Raw genomic sequence first — 20,477 nt, forward strand, 5'->3', positions numbered from 1 at the left:
AGAGCGGCACTTGGGCTTGCGCCGGCCCTGGGCACAGTGAAATATGGAGTACCACAAAGCTAGTTGCTTAGTACCTCACTTTTCCGAATCTTTATTTATGATCTGACCATGTTCGATGTCACAAAACCACACTTCAACCTATTTGCAGATGACGCAACCATTGTGATAGAGAAAGTGCCAAACTGCAGTCTTCTAATGATCTGTCTCTCAATATTAACGATACTCAATTCATTCAGTGTCAAACAGCAAACATAATACTGGAATATACCGAAATAAAATGTGACAAAGAAATATTCAGAGTTGAGTCTTCCAAGTTTCTGGGATTAGACGTTAACAACACTCTAAACTTGTCAGATCACATCATTGATCTATGTAAAAGACTGAATTCCCCAGCATCTGCCATTTGCTCAATTTCATCTTTTGTGACTTGAAAACAGTTAAAGCTGCATACTTATGATATTTCCATTCACTTATGCTATATGGCATCATGTTCTGGGGAAACCAGTCACAAGGAAATAAAGTCTTTATTACACAATTATTATGGGTACAGTACACCCTAGATGCTCATGCAGAAAACTTTTCAAACAACTGGGGATCCTCACCATACCATGCCTAAACATTTTTCCTCTAGCGTGCTTTGTGAACAATAATCATACAATGTACAGGACAAACAGTGAATATCATGGTACAAGAAGCTAGCATGGTCATCACAAAGATATAAAAAATACAAGCATGTACAGAAAGGAGTACATTACTCAAGCATAAAAGTATGCAATGAACTTCCAGTTCATGTTAAATCAGTCATTGGGGATAAGACTAAATTCAAGAAACAGCCTAAACTTTATCTTTTGAATAGTTCTTTCTATTCTTTAAAGAAATTCTTTTAACAATGTGTAATAACTAGTGAAATGTGTTCCAGTTTAAGCATTTCTTTAAGAAATGACTATGTAGTACTGGTATATCAATTGCCGACAATACTTTTTTGTGAATTAAAATGTATGCCTTATAATTCGTTTGTGCAAGATCATTACTACTACAATCTATGTTGTTATTTGAAAACTTGAATCTTGTGTATATTTTTACATATGATTTAGACTGGAATTTTCATGACCATTTGCATATTTATTATTGTAATAGTCTGACACATCCTATGATACACTCGCATCAAGGATTCATGGATTGACTGACTCATTTTTTTAATACAAAAATAAAATAAGATAGCCTTCATACGATTATTAGGAGTGTCTTTCTTCCGTTTAGTATGCTCGTCCTTACCAAAAAAATATTTTTTACTGTTCTGATTTGTACCAGTCCCGTCCACTTTCTGTATTGTGTTCACCATATAGTTCAAGGTCTGAGTTTACACTTTCTTCACCTGATTCTTCACTAGCCATTTCATTTAGCAGTGTGTAGTTACACAGATCTTTTCTCTCATCCATTTTAGTTCTCTCCTGAAATAAGCACCCTGATTCAGCGTATTGAATGTGTGCTAAAATCGTATTTATGTTACGAAAAAAGATATCACAAATGCTACTCTGGGTCCCGCAGACGCAAAAAGTACTTACCTGCTTGCTACCATCAGTTCTGGCAGACCCAAACACGTCAAAATCGCTCCTAGACAATGGACTTAACACACATTCAGCAATTAAATTTCACAACAATGAAAGATAAGAAGCTACACGAAATGCCACACGGGTACTGTGTTATAAATCTAACAAAAGTTAATCACCAACATAGCCCAGAGTCTCCACTACGCTACTCTACAGTACCAATGGAAGTTTAATTCAATATTGCAGGTTTACGCTGAAATGTCAAGATATTTGAATACGCCTGTCATTCACAAGCTCTCTCCACGGCCAATGCAATTAAAGGAGAGTCACAAGTCAGAGCTTGTAAGAAGGTAGAAAGACAACTGACATTGCAATTAGAAACCACCGAGATAATGATACTGTTACTTGTAGTAGAAAATAATCCAAGTGGGTGGAGCAGCTGCCATTTGAAACAAAAGTAGTAGTTGCCAGAAAGATACACTGACGGTTAAAAGTCATACTGATTGACTGTTCGTTTGCATCAACTTTTCTGTGATGAGTCTTTTAGCCCAATTTTGCTTCTTTCTCCTATTTATGAAGAAAGCAATGAGAAAGATACGAGTAAAGTCACACATTTAATACACATAAATATAAATGATTTTGAATGCTCATAGATCTATATATACCTTGTTGTATATCGAAAGTGAGAACTGTACTGTAGGACTATTATCACAATATCAGTGTGATTCACGTGCTAAGTGTGTAAACAGACTTCGAACTCCAGAGTCTAAGTGGAATTTCAACTTTTGCGTGTCAGTTCTATTAGAGGCAAGTGGGTTGTTAGCATTTCGCAATTTCACCGTGCAAGGAAATGCTTAGAGTCGAGCAATGTATTAACAAAATAAAGAGCCGTATGGATTGTCACATTCGTGCCCATTTTACACTACTCGAGCCCGACCTTGAAAATTGTGCATATGAAAAACGATGAAAATAATCAATGTCGTAAAATTTTAGCGATATTGTTGTTGGACAGCAAAATGGAAAATCCATTTTTTCCGTATTCATTATAATGCAAAAAATGAATTTTTGTTATGGCCATGTCCTGTAGTGCTTGTTGTGAAACAGGCTTTCGTTCTGCCCGTTTGCTCATTTACCGGCGGACATCTGTAACTTAATTACTCAACGTACTCTACTTAAATCATTGTTTTACCATGGCGTTACTAGTTGCTGCCCAAAATATTAATAGCATTTTTCCACTTTTCTTCAAAGTTGCGGTCCTGTAGGTTAATTAAAGTAAATCTATTCCATTCATTACTCATATAGACCCTACTCGTATTAAACTTTCCTTTGCTACATTTGTGAAATATGCGTTTTTCAAAAGTGTTTGCAGCATGTATCACTAGAGCATATTTTGTTTTTTTAATTGTAGTATTCATTGCATAAAAGAAAGTCATTAGAACTGTGTGAGAGGTTTACACATATACATGTTGCAAGCATCTGTGTAAGCAGTTGGAAATGTTAACCACACCCTTACAGTCTCTATATCTACATCCATAGGCTACTCTCCAAACCACTGTGAAATGGCATAGCATAGGATAGGCCTACTCCTCATTGTACCAGTTATTGGGCTTCTTCCTGATCCATTCATGTATGGAATGTGGGAAGAATGGCTGTTTACATTCCCACATGCATGCTGTGATTAAGGTTATTCTCGCATTCCCCATGGGAGTGATTTGTAAGGAATTGTAGGATATTCCTAGATTCATCATTTACAGTTTGTTGTTGATGCTTTATAAATAAGCTTTCTCAGGACAGTTGTGTCTATCTTCAAATTAGTTAGTTTTGTGTTCCATGGATCATTTGTGTGATTTCTTGAGCACCTCGGCCAAACAAACCTGTGACTTCTGCTGTATGTGTTCAATATCTTCTGGTAGTCCTATTTGGTACGGTCACACATACTTACGAGCATTATTATAGTGTGGTTGCATGAGTGAATTGTAAGCAATCTCCTTTGTAGATAAATTGCATTTCCTTAGTATTCTAACAATGAACCAGTCTGCCACTTGCTTTACTTAAGACTGACTCCTAGGACACACCCAATGTTACTTAGTTATATGCATCATTTCCTCCATTCAAGATAATATGCTGCATCCTCCCTACCATGAAATCTTCAGTCCAGTCACAAATCTTGCTTGATAGGTCCATATGGGCTTACTTTTGACAGTAAGTATCGGTCTGGTATTGAGTCAAATGCTATTTGGAATTCGAGAAATTCTGCTGACTGCCTTGATCTGTGGCTTATAGGATGTCATGTGAGGAAATTGCAACTTCAGTTTTCACAATCATAGTTTTTGGAATCCTTTATTAATTTATGAAATCTGTCTCCAACAATACATTGCAACTCAATGTTGGGTTAATGGAAGCGTCCAATTCCACCCGTCGACTTTGACCCATGACATAAGGCTGTTGTGGTGTGTGACGTCACAACAGTGCGGAATTTAGTTTGTGAGAGTGACTTGTTTGTAGGTGTCGTTTTGATGTGATTGGCGGTGTTCTCTGGTGGTGTGTTTATGTGTTGTGTGTTAGGTGATGTTTTTGGATGTTTCATTGCATAAATCTGAAATGGAAATGCCATTTAGAATATATAAACTATAGAGTCTATCTGAAAAACCTAACAGTTTCTTTGGAAGATTGGTTCATCTCTTTTTTTTGCTGACCACAGTTAAGGAAATACTGTCCAACTCAATAGAACCTCATATCTCTATCCTTCACCCCTCTAAGGTGTCAAGTTCTTCTATTTCTAGTGCTGTTTTAGTGTTTGATTTTTTACCAGATGGATTTTTTTTCTTTTTGGCACAGGATATGCATATATCAAAGATTTCATCAGTGATTTCATCTTCTACATCAACATCTACATTGTGCAAACCACTATGAGGTTCAGGGCAGAGGCTATGTCCCAATGTACGTTATTAGGGTTTCCTCTCTGTTCTATTCACATAAGTAGTGTGAGAAGAATGATTGTTTCAGTGCCTCCATGCATGCAGAAATTATTCTAGTCTTATACTCATGATCCCTATGTGAGCAATATGTAGTGGGTTGTAGTATATTTCTACAGTTGTCATTTAAAACCGTTTCTTGAAACTTTATTAATAGACTTTCTCCGGATGGTTACGTCTATCTTCAAGAGTCTTCCAGTTCAGTTCCTTTGGTATCTTTCTGACACACTTCCACAGACTAAACAAACCTGTGCCCATTGGTGCTGCCCTTCTCTGTTTGTGTTTAACATCCTTTGTTAGTCCTATCTGATACAGGTCCCACACACTTGAGCAATATTCTAGAATGGGTTGCACGAGTGATTTGTAAGCAATCTCCATTGTAGATTGTTTGCACTTCCCCAGTATTCTAGTAATAAACTGAAGTCTACCACCTGCTTTACCCACAACTAAACCTATGTGAACATTACGTTTCATATCCTTACAAAGTGTTACACCTAGGTATTTGTATGAGTTGCCCGATTCCAGCAGTGACTCTGTGTTATTATGGTCATAGGATATATCTTTTTGTTCTGTGAAACGCAAAATTTTACATTTCTGAAAATTTAAAGCAAGTTGCCAGTCTCTGCTCAGCTTTGAAATCTTATCAAGAGCTGACTGAATATTTATGGATTATAGATAACTGCATCATTTGCAAAAAGTCTGATGTTACTATTAATATTGTGTGCAAGGTCATTAATATACAAAGTGAACATCAAGGGTCCCAACACACTACCCTAGGGCACACCCAAAGTTACTTCTATATCTGACAAATACTCTCCATCTGAGATAACATGCTGCATCTTCCCTACCAAAAAGTCCTCAATCCAGTCACAAATTTCAGTTGATATCCCATATGATCGTACTTTTGACAATAAACATAGATGTGGTACTGAGTCAAACGCTTTTCAGTAATCAACAAATACAGCATCTAACTGATTGCCTTGATCCAAAGTTATTAGTATGTCATGTGAGAAAAATGTGAGTGGGGTTACACATGATTGATGTTTTCAAAATCCCTGCTGGTTGGCACTGTGGAGGTCATTCTGTTCCAGATACCTCATAATGTCTGAGCTCAGAACATGTTCTAAGATTCTACAACAAATCAATGTCGAGGATATTAGACGGTAGTTTAATGGATCACTTCTACCTACCCGTCTTGTAGACAGGTGTGATGTGTCTTTTTCCAAGAACTGGGCATTGTTTTCTGTTCAAGGAATCTATGATAGATTATAATTAGAAGAGGGGCTAACTCAACTACAAATTCAGTATAGAAACTGACAGGATTCCATTGGGCCCTGGACTTTGTTCAGTTTTAATAATTTCAACTGTTTCTCAACACCAATAACACTAATACTTATTTCATTCATCTTTTCAGTGGTATGAGGATTCAATTAGGACAATTCTCCTCAGTTTTCCTTCATAAAGGAACATTTGAAAACGGAGTTAAGCATTTCAGCTTCTGCTTTGCTACCCTTGGTTTCAGTTCGTGTCTCACTAGGGACTCGACACTAATTTTGGTGAAACTAACAGCCTTTACATATGACCAGAATTTCTTTGGGTTCTGTGAAAAGTTACTTCACAATATTCTGCTGCAGTCATCATTGAAGGCACCACACATTGCTGTCTTGACAGACAAATGCGTTTCATTCAGCATCTCTCTACCTATAGCTATATGCTCTCTTTTACACCTATTTCTTTAGGAATATCTTTACAGTGACTGTATACCATGAGATTCCATTACATTATGAACGTTTCTACTGGGTACATGGTCAACTATTCTTTTAAACTTGAGCCAGAGTTCCTCGGCTTGCTTTTGCCCTGTGCTGAAAATTTCAAGTTCCTCATTGAGAAATTACACTACTGATTTTTTATCTAAGTTACTGAACATACATACCTTTCCACTTGTTTTAGTTGTCTTTTGTACTTTGGTAATCTTTGTTGCCACAACCATGTCATGGTCATTGATCCCGATGAGGATATCCTCAACAAGGTTAGGTCTGTTTGTTGCCATTAGATCCAATATATTTCTATTGTGAGTGGGGTTTCTAACTATGTGTTCTGTATAGTTTTCAGAGAAGGTGTTTATTGAATTTTCACAGGATGTCTTATCACGCCCACCACTAACAAACCTGTAATTTTCCCAGTTGACTGTTGGACATTAAAGTCTCCACAAATGATTATAGTATAATTGAACTGAAGTTTTCTCTAGTTTTAGGTTATGTCCTGAGATGAGTCTGGTGGGCAATAGAAGAATCCAATTATCATTTTATGGCCACCCAAACAGTCTCACATGCAGCTTCAATTTCTGCCTCGGTGGATTTTATTTTCTTGTCTGCTGTGAAAATACACCACCTCTATTTCCTATTTGCCTATCCTCTTGATATACCCTTAAATTTTCTCCAAAAAGCCTTCTGTTATAAATTTCAGGTGTCAATCAGCTTCCTGTACCTAGTATTATGTGAGCTTCACTGCTTTTAATAAGCAATTGAATTTCTGGTGCTCTGTTGCGAATGCTTCGGAAGTTTACCATCTGTGGGAGACATTTCTTTCGATCTTACACTGATACTACTATCATTGTATGGATTGGATGGAGAGTCACCTAAATGACATCAGAGCCGAGACAACAGGCATCATTTGTTCCAACATGAGCCACAATCTGCTGTTGATTGCAGCCTGTTCCCTCAGTGGCTGCTGGAATAGCCTCTTTGACATGTTGTGTGAGGCACCCAGGTGCACACATTGTTGCCATTTTCATCATTCGCTATATGCGTGAGCTGCCGATGATTAATAGACTCCTTCCCTTTTGCATTTGCCACCTCCTGACACTGGACAAAACACGTTTCTCCAAAACATGTGAAATGAGTCCCACTGGCTCAGTTTCAGTAAAAGACTGCACCTCAAACTTGTTGGTTAGAAGGATTGGTACAATACCCTGAGTCCTCCCTTGTCCCCACCCACCCTGCCGGGATGCCTAGCATAGTCAGATGGTGACAGTTTGGTTGAGAGTTGGCAAAGCCAATGGATGTGAAAGCAAAAAACCTGGTTGTGGTGAAAAACTTATCTGTAGCTTAGTCCCTTTGGAAAAAATCACCACTGATATCACATTATCATTGTCATGTTGTTTACAACATTTGTCACATGTTTTCAATGTCACTTGTCAAAGCCATCAACTAGTATCACATGTTCCTCTTTATCCAAATATCTTGTTCGCAGCATTTGCAAGAGAAACATATTCCCATTACTCATTTACTGTGGGCTATCTCTAAGTGATTTGATAGTTATGTTGTGTTTTTCTTATGTATGGTCCTAAACTGTGTATTTCATGTTAACCAGTTATAAAGCTGGGTATGAATCTAGAACAGGGGCAATACCATTACTTGCTTGTTTTGCTGAATAATGCTGGCAGCAGTCATTATTACATTTAATGGTAACTCAAGAAGATGTGCAAACATCTGATTGTAAGTACCCATGACGAGAGCAGCAGACAGGTGTGGTTTGTAACTATGGGTTGAACTACTAACAAAACACATCACACTTTCTCACCTGTCAAGGTTTCCAGTAGCTGCCTGGTGGTTACGAGAAACATGCACTTTGCCGCCATATGTACTGTATGGATAAAAGTGGATTAATTGAGGAATTCAATATTGCTAGCCAACACCCGAACCTGAATCTGACCTAGTACACAGGCTACACCACAGAATGGTATGCCACCACATTTATGAGTTCATGTTCAAATTTGTTTGCTGTGACAACTTACAACCTGTCACCTTCCGACCTATCCTATACATTGGGCTATGCTATAGATCAGTCTATCATCACAACCTACATTTCAAAAACTAATACAGACACAAATGCAGTTTGTCAATCTGTTCCCTTTTGTTTTGCGCACCTATGGTGTCACATCCAGAATGTCATTATGTTACGGGAAGAAACCAACATAGGGTATCAGTAGGTTCAGCTGACCCGAAAAAGCCGTCTGGCTGGTGGTGTCCCTATTCTAGATTTTTAATAATGTAATCAGGCATGCTGCCATTTTTCATTCTATATATTTTTGTATCAGATTGGTATGCAGTTACTGGAAATGAATTACCTGTAGTAGTCTCATTCAGATAATCTTCTCTTATTTAGAAATGTTAATATAAGAAATAAGGTAGGTGTTGATTTTGCCCCGTGTTTAAGATTTTTATCTGATTATGAGTTGGAAACTGAATTAAAACTAAGGCTCCCTTTGAATGCAATAACTGGTTTGAGAGGCCCAACCCCTTGCATTGCTAAAGGACCACTTATCTCGTGGCAACAAGAACCAAGTTTGTAAGAATGTGTTGTTTCTGGAGGATTATCTGACAGGTATAACACAGCTGCTGGTATTCCATGTTATGCTACAGATCCTTACAGACAAGCTGTTTGATGTAACAGTGTCCATAAGTTTCTGGACACAAGTTTTTTTTCTTTTTTTTAAAAAAAAGTTTTATAACCAATTTAATCAGTAATGATCATCATCAGATCAAGTCCCTGATAGTGTAATTATATAAAAGCTATCATTTCTATTAACACAGACTGATGTCAAGACAATCATTATAGACTGAAACACATTACCAAACAAAATTTAAAAAACCCTCTCATGATCGGACTGATGTAAGTACTATAATTTGAAGCATTTGTGTCACTGTATCTTCGTCATGATGATACCACAAATTCACTTTCCTGTATGCAGTTCTGTAGGCTATAGGGGTTGGACAAAAAAATAGAAACACTGCAAGAAATGCACATGTGAACATAAATGCCAATGATAGCCAAGCCTCAGGTGGCCATGTCATTTTTGGCCACTGATTGCACTTGTGCAATGTCCCCAATATGTTGCAAGGGATAGTTGTGAGTGCATTATGTTGGAGCTAAGTGAGTTTGAACATGGGCAGACTGTTAGTGCTCGAATGGTGGGTGCTTCCATAAACAAGATAGCTGAAGTATTTGGTATATCAAAGATTTATATAGCATACAGGGAAAGCACAAAAATATGATACGCTAACTCACAACGTGCACGAAAGTGTGTGATGAGAAATTGTGAAGGAAGGTCATTGAAGAAGATTGTGGTGAAAGATATAAGAGCATGACAGCAACAAAAATCATTTCAGAACTGAATGTCGCACTCACGAACACTGTCAGCATGAAAACACACGAAGGGAGCTCCGTAAGCAGGAAACAGTAGGGTGAGCTAGAATTCCAAAACCATTCATCGTTGATGCAAATGCCCCTAACGACTAAACATAAAATCTGAAATGTAAAGAAATTTTGTCATATGAGTCTTGTTTCACAGTATTTCCAATTCCTGACCAAGTTTATGTCCCAAGAGTGAAACCTGGTGTGGGTACGGTTATGATTTAGGCAGCCATATTGTGGATTCCATGGCCCTGTAGTTACTCAGCAAGGATGCATTACTACCAATGATTATGTGACCATTTTGGCTGGTCTGGTCCATCCTATAGTACAGTGTTTGTTCACAACAGTGATGCTGTGTTCCAAGATGATAGTGCCCCTGATCACACAGATCACATTGTCTGTGACTGGTCTTGCGAGCACAAGCATGAACTATTATATCTCCCTTGTCCACCAGTCAGCCACCAGAGCTCATTATTGTTGAGCCTTTGTGGTCTATCTTGGAGAGAAGGTGTGTGATCACTATCCAACCCCATCATTGTTACCTCAACTTGGCATTATGTTGCATGAAGAATTATGTAAGATTCTCTTGAAAACCATACAGGACCTGTGCTTATTCATTCCACAATGACTGAAAGCTGTTTTGAATGCCATCACGATGTGTTGTGTTTTTTGGTGTTCACATTTTGTCCAATCCCTGTATTTAGCTACAATGTAGTTAGTTACTATATTGCCAAGAAAATTGAGGTTTAATAGTTGAACAAAAATTGCATGTACTTTGCTTTGATGGGAAATATATAGTTATAATGTATGCCTCTGGATTTAGAGTTATTGTGAGTATGACACTTTACATTTGTTGAAATGTAGATCAGCACCATGGTAAAATATGGATTCAACTAAAAGATGTTGCAAATGCCAAGTATCATATAAAAATCTGAGTACAAGCTTCTTTGTCTGATATGGTGTAAAAGAAACCACTGTATGATCTAATAAGAAAATAGCGTCATACTGTCTAGCGGAAGGTCCATTCTGCATAGGTGGTTTTAGGATGAAACACAAAGAAGTTGTACAATGTTGAGATAGTGTTACTGCTGAGAATGAACACTATCCACAGTGTTCAATTTAAGTGGGACGAGTGTAAGGTGTATAACTGTAATGGTCATCAAGATTTTCAAATAAAATTTATGTAAGTAAAATTAGAGTCTCAAGTAAAATACACTGACTGATAACAGATTTTCATTTCTTTTCAGACATGGCATTCAGTGGAAAAGTGGTTTTAATTACAGGTGCTAGTTCTGGAATTGGTGCAGCGACAGCAATACATTTATCACGGCTTGGAGCTTCTCTTTCTTTAACAGGCCGAAATGAGGAAAACCTGAAAAAAGTGGCAAAGTCCTGTGAGGTTCTTCCTGAGCATCCTCAACCATTTTTGCAGACAGGGGACATCACCAATGAAAATGATACAAAAAATATTGTAGAAGCAACATTAAAACATTACGGCAAACTTGATGTTTTAGTGAATAATGCTGGTATTATAGAGACTGGAAGTATTGAGAATACATCACTAGATCAATATGACCGAATCTTCAGTACAAATGTTAGGTCTATGTACCACATTACTATGTTAGCAGTTCCCCATCTTATAAAAACAAAAGGCAGTATAGTAAATGTATCAAGTGTGAATGGTATACGATCATTTCCTGGAGTACTGGCATACAATATGTCTAAAGCTGCAGTGGATCAGTTTACAAGGTGTATTGCTTTGGAATTGGCAGCCAAACAGGTTCGTGTTAACAGTGTCAATCCTGGAGTGACACTAACAGAGCTGCAGAAACGGGGTGGTTTGGATGAAGAAGCTTACTCAAAATTTTTAGAACGTAGCAAAGAAACACATGCTCTTGGTCGTGTAGGGAAACCTGAGGAAGTGGCTGAAGCAATAGCTTTCCTAGCCGGTGATACTGCAAGCTTTATTACTGGTGCAAGTTTGCCCGTGGATGGAGGCCGCCATGCTATGGGTGTACGATAAGCCCAGATTTTGCTGAAAGTATTCAAATACTTGAATGGGGCTTTCATGGTTTAATACTGCAGCCATTTATACTATACAATATATGAAGTCATATTATGGGACCAAAGCATTTATATATACATGTGATACTTATTGTAACAATTATACTATGAATAAATGTAATTTTCACCAATGCAATTCACGTTAATCACCTTTCAACCAAATCTTTTGAACTTAAAAAATGCAGACAACACATAAATTAACAAATATTCTTTTAGTGAGGGAGAAATTTGCTTTGGCCAATCAACAGTTTAAAGGCCACCAGTGGTAAATACCACAATTTTCATAAAGTAGGTAATATTAATGAAGTTATCCAGAATTAACTAGACATACATTATTTGTAGTGAGTTTGATGATAATTTTCTCTCCGGTAGTAATGATTGATGTCACTCAGAGTTGTCATCCAGCTTTGGATTATTTCCCACAGTTCACCAGGAGAATTATGGTCCATAGCGCATCAGCTATTAAAAACTTGTTCATACACTCAAATAATTCCAGTGATTTAAATGTAAAGTAACAGTAAATAGTTTTCTCTCAGCATGATGGTCAAATATTGCCAATAAGACTTGCAAAGGTCTGCTTCAGATTAGAAAAGAAAAACTGTGTATAACAGAAACATAAGCAATTATTTTCATAAGGGTTAGAGAAAACTTACAGGAAGATCATTGGAGAAGATGGGGTGGGGGGGTGGGGGAGAGAGAGAGAGAGAGAGAGAGAGAGAGAGAGAGAGAGAGAACCCTCAACAGTGTGTTAGTGTCTTGATGAAAAAAATTGACTTGTCGGGTGCAGCCGAGCTTCTTACAACAATAACTTTATTTATTGGTAAAGTGAACAACTGCATCCAGCTCACTTATAGCAGTCAGGAGAAGCTAAGCAAAAAGAAAAAAATAAACACACTATTTCTGCAGTGTCATCTGTGGTGGCATGCACAATTTCACTTGACAAATATGCCAACAATACTCAGCAGGCATGTTGCTACATCAGCCCCCATGTTAGAATGGAGTGTCATCTGTGAAACATGCAGGGAAGTGCACATGCCATCCAGAGTGGTTCGTGTGTGTTGGTTGGGAACTGTGTCGGTTGGTTGTTGAGCTTGCAGGTGAGACTGAGTCTGAGGTCATGGTCGCAGTTCTGTCACATTGGCCGACGATATGTCATGACGTGGTCAACGGAGAGAGTGATGGTTATGCTGTTGACACAAATATCTAACCTCCATGAACCTCTTTGTAATATATGGCATGGGCCTGTGTACAGAGCTTGTAGCGAAGGCTTCATGCCATCTCGATGTGTAGCATCATGTTTGAACAGCTGACCAAGTGATATATGTAATGGGTGTGTGCCATGTCTAGAACCTTGACGACGGTGAAAAAAAAGCTGTGTACTCATGCAAATGAGTAGAAAGTCTGACTGATCTTGTGTCGTGGATGGCAGAGAGTTGGTGTCAACAAATTTGCCTGGAAGATGTATCACTTTGCCGAAAACCAGCTCTGCCAATGAAGCCTCTAGGTACAGTTTGTAGGTATTTTGTGAACCAAGTAACATGCTAAGCAGAGCAGTCACCCGGTCATATCATGCCACATGAGAGCAGCTTTTAGTGAACAGCGCAACACACTATCAGATTGTTGCTTGCTGGGTGATAAATTGTGGTTTTATGATTGGCATATCCACAGAAAATTGCAAGCTTGGTCAGTAATGCTGATTCAAATTGCCTGCCACAATCTGCTATGTCCAGTGGGCAACCAAATCTTGGTAATTTCATGGACACGAAGGTGGAGGTTAATATTTCCAGGTTATGTCCAATGGCACTACTTATGCCCAGCAAGTGAAACAATCCACAATAGTCAACTGGTATCGCAGAGCACCTGATGGAGGTAAAGGACCCATGACGTTGAGGTGTACATGTGCAAAATATGAGGTGTGTTAGGAATTTGTGCACTGATGAACGTGTGTGGATAGACACTTTGCGGCACTGGCGTGGTGCACACGTGCAGGTCCACTCATGGCAGTCCTCCTCCATTCCCGGCTGGACAAAGCACTTGGACATCGGACAAAATGTCAGAAGGTCTCTGGGGTGAGACAAGTTGTGTAAGTTGCACAAAGGCTTGCTTGCAACATTGAGCAGGTAGGAAGGGTCCTTGCAGACGTCACCATATATTTTAGCACCTGTGCCAGGCACACTAACAAGTTGGTAGCTGATGATGGTGATAAACTGCATGATAAATTCCAGATGATTATATTGTCTTGTTGAACAGTTGTTACTATTCTGCCTGAATGGATACATTAATTGTTTATTGTCAGTATAGATACTGAAATCTCCCACGTCTACCTGTGCCTGGAAGTATTCAATGGCTTCATACAAGGCGAGAAGTTTTCCATCACAAGTGCTTCACTTGCATTGCAATGGTGACAGTTTATGAGAATAAAAGGCTAGTAGTTGCCACGAGTCATCTGTCCATTGTTGTAATAAAGCACTTATAGCTGTTAGGCTTGCATGAGCTCACTGCCTCTGGCCACTGCACTGGAGAGTTTTAGCTTTGATATTCGTAGAATAGCTTCAGCTTTGTTCGGACAGACGGGGACTGCGAAAATTGATTTTGGGTCGTCCACATATATATTTAGCTGTGTTCAAAATGAAACTGTACTGTTCCAATTATGGACACAGTTCTGAGGAGTTGGTGTTCTTCTTTGGTGGTCAAAAAGATCAAGATATCATCAAGTTAGGCAAAGCAGAAGGGTAGGCCTTGTGGTAAAGAATCAAATCTTTGCCACGATTGGGCTGCATTACGTAAACCAAAGTTCATAAACATGACAGTGAACAACCTGAATGGTGTTATAAATGCAGTTTTTGCTGTATCTTCTTCTGCCACCAGTATTTGAGTATAAGCCTTGGCACAACCCAGCATGCTAAAGGTCGTTGCACCATGTAAAGCATAATTAAAATCTTGCAGCAATGGAACTGGGTAACAGTCCGGTATGTTTCTTGCACTAAGTACTTTATAATCACCACATGGACGCCATGCTCCACTCTTCTTAGAAACCAGATGCAGCAGAGACAATGAAGGACTATGTGATGGTCAGATAATGCCTTCTTTCAACAAGGTGGCAAACTCCGCCTTAGCTACTGCTAGGTGATCCAGTGCCAAATGTTGAGGCCCACATGTTACTGGAGAACTGTCCATGGTTTAAATAAAATGCACAGTTTTATGCTGCACATGTTTCGGAGCTCCAGGCGGCCTAGTCAGAGCAGGAAATCAGCATAATATAGAAGCATACTTATAGTCCTTCACTTACATTAGTTTGACACTGTGTACACTCATGCTAAGGCAGAACCCAGTTGTAGTCAGGCCAGTCTCACAAGTTGGGAATTTGCCATGTCCAGCATCAGTCAGTACTATGCCAGGAAATCTGTGCTGATGATTGGCTCAGCTATGTTGAAGTCCCAGATCAACGCATGGAATAGTCTGTAGTCGAGTTCCAGACACCGAGTTCCATATGTTGATATTGTGGAGATGTTAGCAGCCAACAAGTAGAATGTGGTCAATGGCCAACAGCAGTGCACTGAGGTTGATGTCCATATGTTCAAATCAGAATGTGAATCCACTAGATATTTTAGCCTACTACTCTTGTCAGTGGTAAACAGGCACTCTGATCCTGCCTAGCAGTTGGCTGCACCTTAGACTGACTACTGTTAGCATTTGGGAAAGAGCACAGACTTGTGCACTTACATGCCTTTTCACCAAACTCCTGATGATACCATCATATTGACTGTTATGAAGTAGAAGGTGAGGTGTTGTTCAAGGATTGCCTCCTGGATCTGCAATGATAACATATTTTGTCTCATCAAGCTGTTTGCAAGGGCATTTACTTTCACCGTCGGTGAATCGTAATCAGTATGCACAACAGCTGCTGCATAACTGCCACAGCACTAACTCTTGCAGCAGTGATAACCTGTTGTATGTGGTCTGCAAGTTTCATAACAGTGTCTAGTGACATTTCTGTTTAAGGCTCCACAATTGACATAAGTTGCGACTGTTGAGCCATATCTTAAGTAATGGGTTGTCGTGACCAGTACAGTCACCTCGCTTCATAAGTGCCAGAGGTACTGGGACAGTTTACAATACCCAATGCCCCTTGGTGTATTCTTTTTGTGATATGGCTACTCTTCAGATGAGCTGTTTTTTATTTCCTATAAGGCTATTTTTTTATTCCCTATAAGACTTCTGCCGGTGGCACAGTTATAATATCCTGTAATTCGGCAACATATTGACGGTCTAGCTGCTTACTGCCAACAAAAACATTGTTGAATCAGTGGGAATCCCTGCATAATTGAAACTCGCCTCCACTTGTGCAACCAGAGTATGGGATTAAGTGGCTAACGTACAGATAATGATGATATTATGGCTTCTTCTTACATCTTGTAACATATTCTGGTGTGGTTTGTCGTCAAGGCTTTAATCGCGTCAGGGTCACCAGCTGTGGGGGTGCAGCTGAGTTCAAGGCCACTAAACTTGTTAGGTGTATTCTCCAAGGCTACTAGGGCGTATAGACGATCCATTCTCCAAATTACACAGAACATTAACTTGATTTGTTAGTAAACCGAACACCACCACCCAAGTCAATTGTAACTGTGAGGAGATGTCTCAGATGAATAATTAGACAATCAGATGAATAATTAGACAATCTAATACATAACTATGTAAAATCACCAAGAGTCAGCAAAAAGCAAAGAATAAAAATATTGTCCCTGCAACATGTACAATTTCCATTGACAAATGTGCTGAAAATACACAACAGATGACAGTGACATGTTGCTACAAACACATCCATAATTACCTGTGACTTATATTCAGCTAAAGGTGAGGTACTATTAAAGGCAACAAAGTGTTATAACAGTGACACATTGATAATTCTATATAAATATTTTCGTAGTTTCATGCTAACTAAACATTTTAGACTCTCACGAGCTAAGTGGGGAATAAAATGGCCAACTACATGGTGCTGCATATAAACGGTACACCCAACTCATCCTGGCAAACGCTTCTTATTAATGCTTAGTGTAGGTTACCATCACTGTTTTGAACACTGTTCCTAGCTGTGCTGTAGCCCTTTATGCCACATCACATTTTTGCTTTTGTTTAGGTCTCATCAGCTGTGGGCAACTTAAAACTCTGTATTTGATAAAGTATGTAGCCCAGAAATAATTTCAAGTAGAAAGCAGCAGGCTGTAATTGATTTAAAGGGAAAAACTTTTATTTATGACACACTTTCTAAAGAACTAATTATATTAGCAGAACTTGCTGTTGAAAATTACAGTTCTAACAAGCAGAAAAAGGAACACATCGAACTGAGGCATGTTCGAGTACCATTGAAATATTTTCAGCAAAAACACTCTCACTTTTTTTTGGAATGCTTTAGATAGTGTAGAACTTACAGAATGAAATTTTTACTCTACAGCAGAGTATGTGCTGATATGAAATTTCCTGGCAGATTAAACCTGTGTGTCAGACCAAGACTCAAACTCTGGATCATTGCCTTTCATGGGCAAGTGCTCTATTGGGGTAACTCAGTCAATACAGCACTTGCCTCCAAAAGGCAAAGGTCCTAAGTTTGAGTCTCGGTATGGCTTACAGTTTTGATCTGCCACGCAGTTCCAGTGCAGAACTTGGTTTGTAATCGAACTGTTACCAGGTGATCATCTGCTGCAGATGTAACTGATAGCAGTAAAGTAGTGTGTATGAAATCAGTGCAGTAAGATGTGTTAACCTGGAGACATGCCATCAGGGCTGAAAGGAGCTAACGCAATTTGACGTGGCCATGACCACACTATGATTGTAGTTAAAAGTTCGTTGTTGAATCAATGCAGACAGGCCAACGTATCAACAAGGAAGGTGTACTTCTCACTGCTATGTGACACGACATAAAATCAATGGCCATAAACAGTGACCAGAGAAGAGTCTTGTGCGTTGTTAATGATAACTGGTTTCAAAGCTGACAGGAATTGCTGCTGTCATTGAATCCCAACCACTTTTTGAGAAAGAACTGCAAAGAGAACTGCTTGCAATGGACATAAGGAGTTCAGTTTCTGCTACAAGGCTATCATTCAAGTGGCACATTAAGCTGCAGATCATCAATGAGCCAGAAAGCACAGAAACTTGACAGCAGCTGATAAAGAGACAAAGTTGTGAACTGACGAGTCTCAATTCTGCATCTTTTCAAATGGTACAAGGCAGCAAGTGCACTGATGATCCAATGAGGTGTGAGTGATAGTTCACACTGGAGGTTATTCTGTGATGTTTCAGTGGTGTTTGTAGACAATTTCAGTGCACTCATTCTGATTACTGTGAACACGAAATGGGTTGTTTATTTCAACATTCTCAGTGGTCAAGTGTTGTTCTACCTCTTCGTGCTGAGTATGCTGTTGACACTTCCACCTTTCCAGATAACAGCGGCGTTCTCAGGGTTGCAAAAATACATTCTCAATTCACAAATACTCAGGCACCCTGTCACACCTCAACTAACTCACTAAATTACTTACCTAAATCTTGTAAAAAAAAAAAAAAAGTGGGGGGGGGGGGGGTTTCCTCAGCCACCGTTATTTGCTGGACATGATTTCTCTCTTTCTGTTCCCGAGGCTGAAGAGAACCATGAAAGGACATCATTTCGCCACCACAGAATGGCTGTAGGAGCTGAACACCGCAACGAAAATTGAGTCCCAGAAGTGCTTCCAAGATTGGAAAAAGTGCTGACACAAGTGTATTAAATAATAGGGGGGGGGGGTCAGTTTGAAGGGGAGAAAGTTGATGTTGATGGATAGCAATACCTCTCTAATTTGGTAGTTTATCATCAATGAATGGCTTCAGTTGCCTACGAAATACTTGTGGACCTTCCTTGCCAAATTATTATGAAGGTTATAAGGAAGTGTTGCACAGTATTAGCGTAATGTTTCCTGGGAGTGACAGTTAAAAAAGAACTAATTGGGCAATGCAAGAGTGGTGAGGTGAGTAATAAGAAGTGGGTTGGATGTGGAAGGAGGGGGGAGAGGGAGAGTGCAAACAGCTCACACAGATGGCCACTATCTCTAGCTCCCAAGGCCAGACTGAGAGTGACAGTGCATGATGGGAGAAGCAATCTTGAGTGGTGGGGGCTGGGGCAGGGAGAGGGTGGGAGACCGGATAAGGGTGGGGAATGGTAAAGTGCTGCTTGCGGGAGCATAAAGGGATGAGGCGGAGAGAGGGTAGGACAATTAGATGCAGTTGGGAGGCTAGATGGGGGGGAAGGGGGGGATGCGAGGCAGAAAAAAAGAAGCAAAATGACTGTGGGTGTGCTTGTGGAATAGAAGGCTGTGTAATGTCAGAGTGGATACAGGGAAGGGCATATATGGGTGAAGGACAATGACTAACGAATGTTGAGGCCAGGAGGGTTACGGGAACATCGAATATATTGTAGGGAAAGTTACCACCTGCACAATTCTGAAAAATTGATGGTAGGAAGGATCCAAATGGTACAGGCTGTGAAGCAGTCTTTAAAATGAAGAATGTTGTGTTGGGAGTGTGCTCAGGAACTGAGTAGTCATTTTTTCGTGGTCACAATTTGTCAGTGGCCATTCATGTGGGTACAGATAGTTTGTTGGTTTTCATGCCCACTTAGAATGAAGCACAGTTTCTGAATTGTGCAGATGGGAACCCTCCCAGCAATACATCCTACACTTTCTCTTAAAATCCTTCTTGCCTCAATCTTCATTAGTTGTTGTCCTTCACAAACCTGTCCCCTTCCCAGCTCCCACTCCAACACTACACAGCCTTCTATTCCGCAAGCACAGCCACAGTCTTGTTACTTCTCCCTTTTCTGCCCTCCCCCAACACTCCGTCTAAACTCCCGACTTCCCTACCCTCTCTCCACCTCGTCCCTGTACAGTCGCACTGACAGCACTTAACCATCACCCACATGCACCCTGCTCTCTCTCTCTCTCTCTCTCCCCCCCCCCCCCCCTCCTCCTTACCATTACCCCATCACACAGATTGCTTCTCCCCTCATGTGCAGTTGCTCTCAGTCTGACTTCAGCAGACAGACTGTGAAAAGCTTACATGTTTATTAGTCTTTTTGTTGTATCTGTCTAGGACTCATCATCTCTGCTATATGGTTAGTAGCAATCCATCCTTTTCATAGTATTGCCATTATGCCACCCTGGATTTTCTATTGTTTGAATTCATAGCAATTGCACATATACTACTTTCTGTAAGCAAATATTTGATAACATGATCAAAAGAATATTTTACCCTGCTTGTGACATTTAGGTACAACAAACAGGGATAGGAAATTTGAACTGGCCTCAACATAAGACAATAAATGGAGCACACAAAAACTACCGAAGTAGTAAAACACAAACAAAAAATGTTGCATAAGCAAATGTCTTCTCTTGATCTGCTAATCACATATCAACCTGTTTAATACCAAACTAACTTATTCCGTATTCATTTCAATGGCTTTCTCAAACTGGGAAAATTTAACTAGCACTCACTTTGAATATTTAATAGTAAATTAGGGAAAAAAACACTAACATAAAAGGTTTTTGTGTGCCACATTTCTTAGCCTGTTTTCTCCCTTTATTCAGTGTCTAACCCTGGATATTGTGTTCCGTGACAAGTGAGTGTGCATATTATGGGCTAATAACCAAGCTACACAGTGTTTCAGTCA

General features: G+C 39.5%; 1 protein-coding gene across 2 annotated transcripts; it reads left to right on the forward strand.

Annotated features, from left to right (window-relative positions):
- The first annotated feature begins 2,013 nt into the window (after window positions 1-2,013).
- LOC126191440 (3-oxoacyl-[acyl-carrier-protein] reductase FabG-like) lies at window positions 2,014-11,916 on the forward strand. 2 transcript variants are annotated; one of them, XM_049932318.1, is made up of 2 exons: window positions 2,014-2,150; window positions 10,969-11,916. In XM_049932318.1, the coding sequence occupies exon 2, from the start codon at window positions 10,971-10,973 to the stop codon at window positions 11,742-11,744; it is 774 nt and encodes a 257-aa protein (XP_049788275.1). In that variant the 5' UTR covers window positions 2,014-2,150; window positions 10,969-10,970; the 3' UTR covers window positions 11,745-11,916. The 2 variants fall into 2 exon arrangements, with proteins under 2 accessions (XP_049788275.1, XP_049788274.1); XM_049932317.1 differs by lacking the exon at window positions 2,014-2,150 and adding an exon at window positions 2,231-2,357.
- Window positions 11,917-20,477: the final 8,561 nt, after the last annotated feature.

The sequence above is a fragment of the Schistocerca cancellata genome, chromosome 6, assembly GCF_023864275.1.
Source record: "Schistocerca cancellata isolate TAMUIC-IGC-003103 chromosome 6, iqSchCanc2.1, whole genome shotgun sequence".
NCBI classification, from domain to species: Eukaryota; Metazoa; Arthropoda; class Insecta; order Orthoptera; family Acrididae; genus Schistocerca; species Schistocerca cancellata.

What these genes read in the sequence shown, in the direction of transcription:
- LOC126191440 (XM_049932318.1), top strand. Translation starts at nt 10,971, where the DNA reads ATGGCATTCAGTGGAAAAGTGGTTTTAATTACAGGTGCTAGTTCTGGA.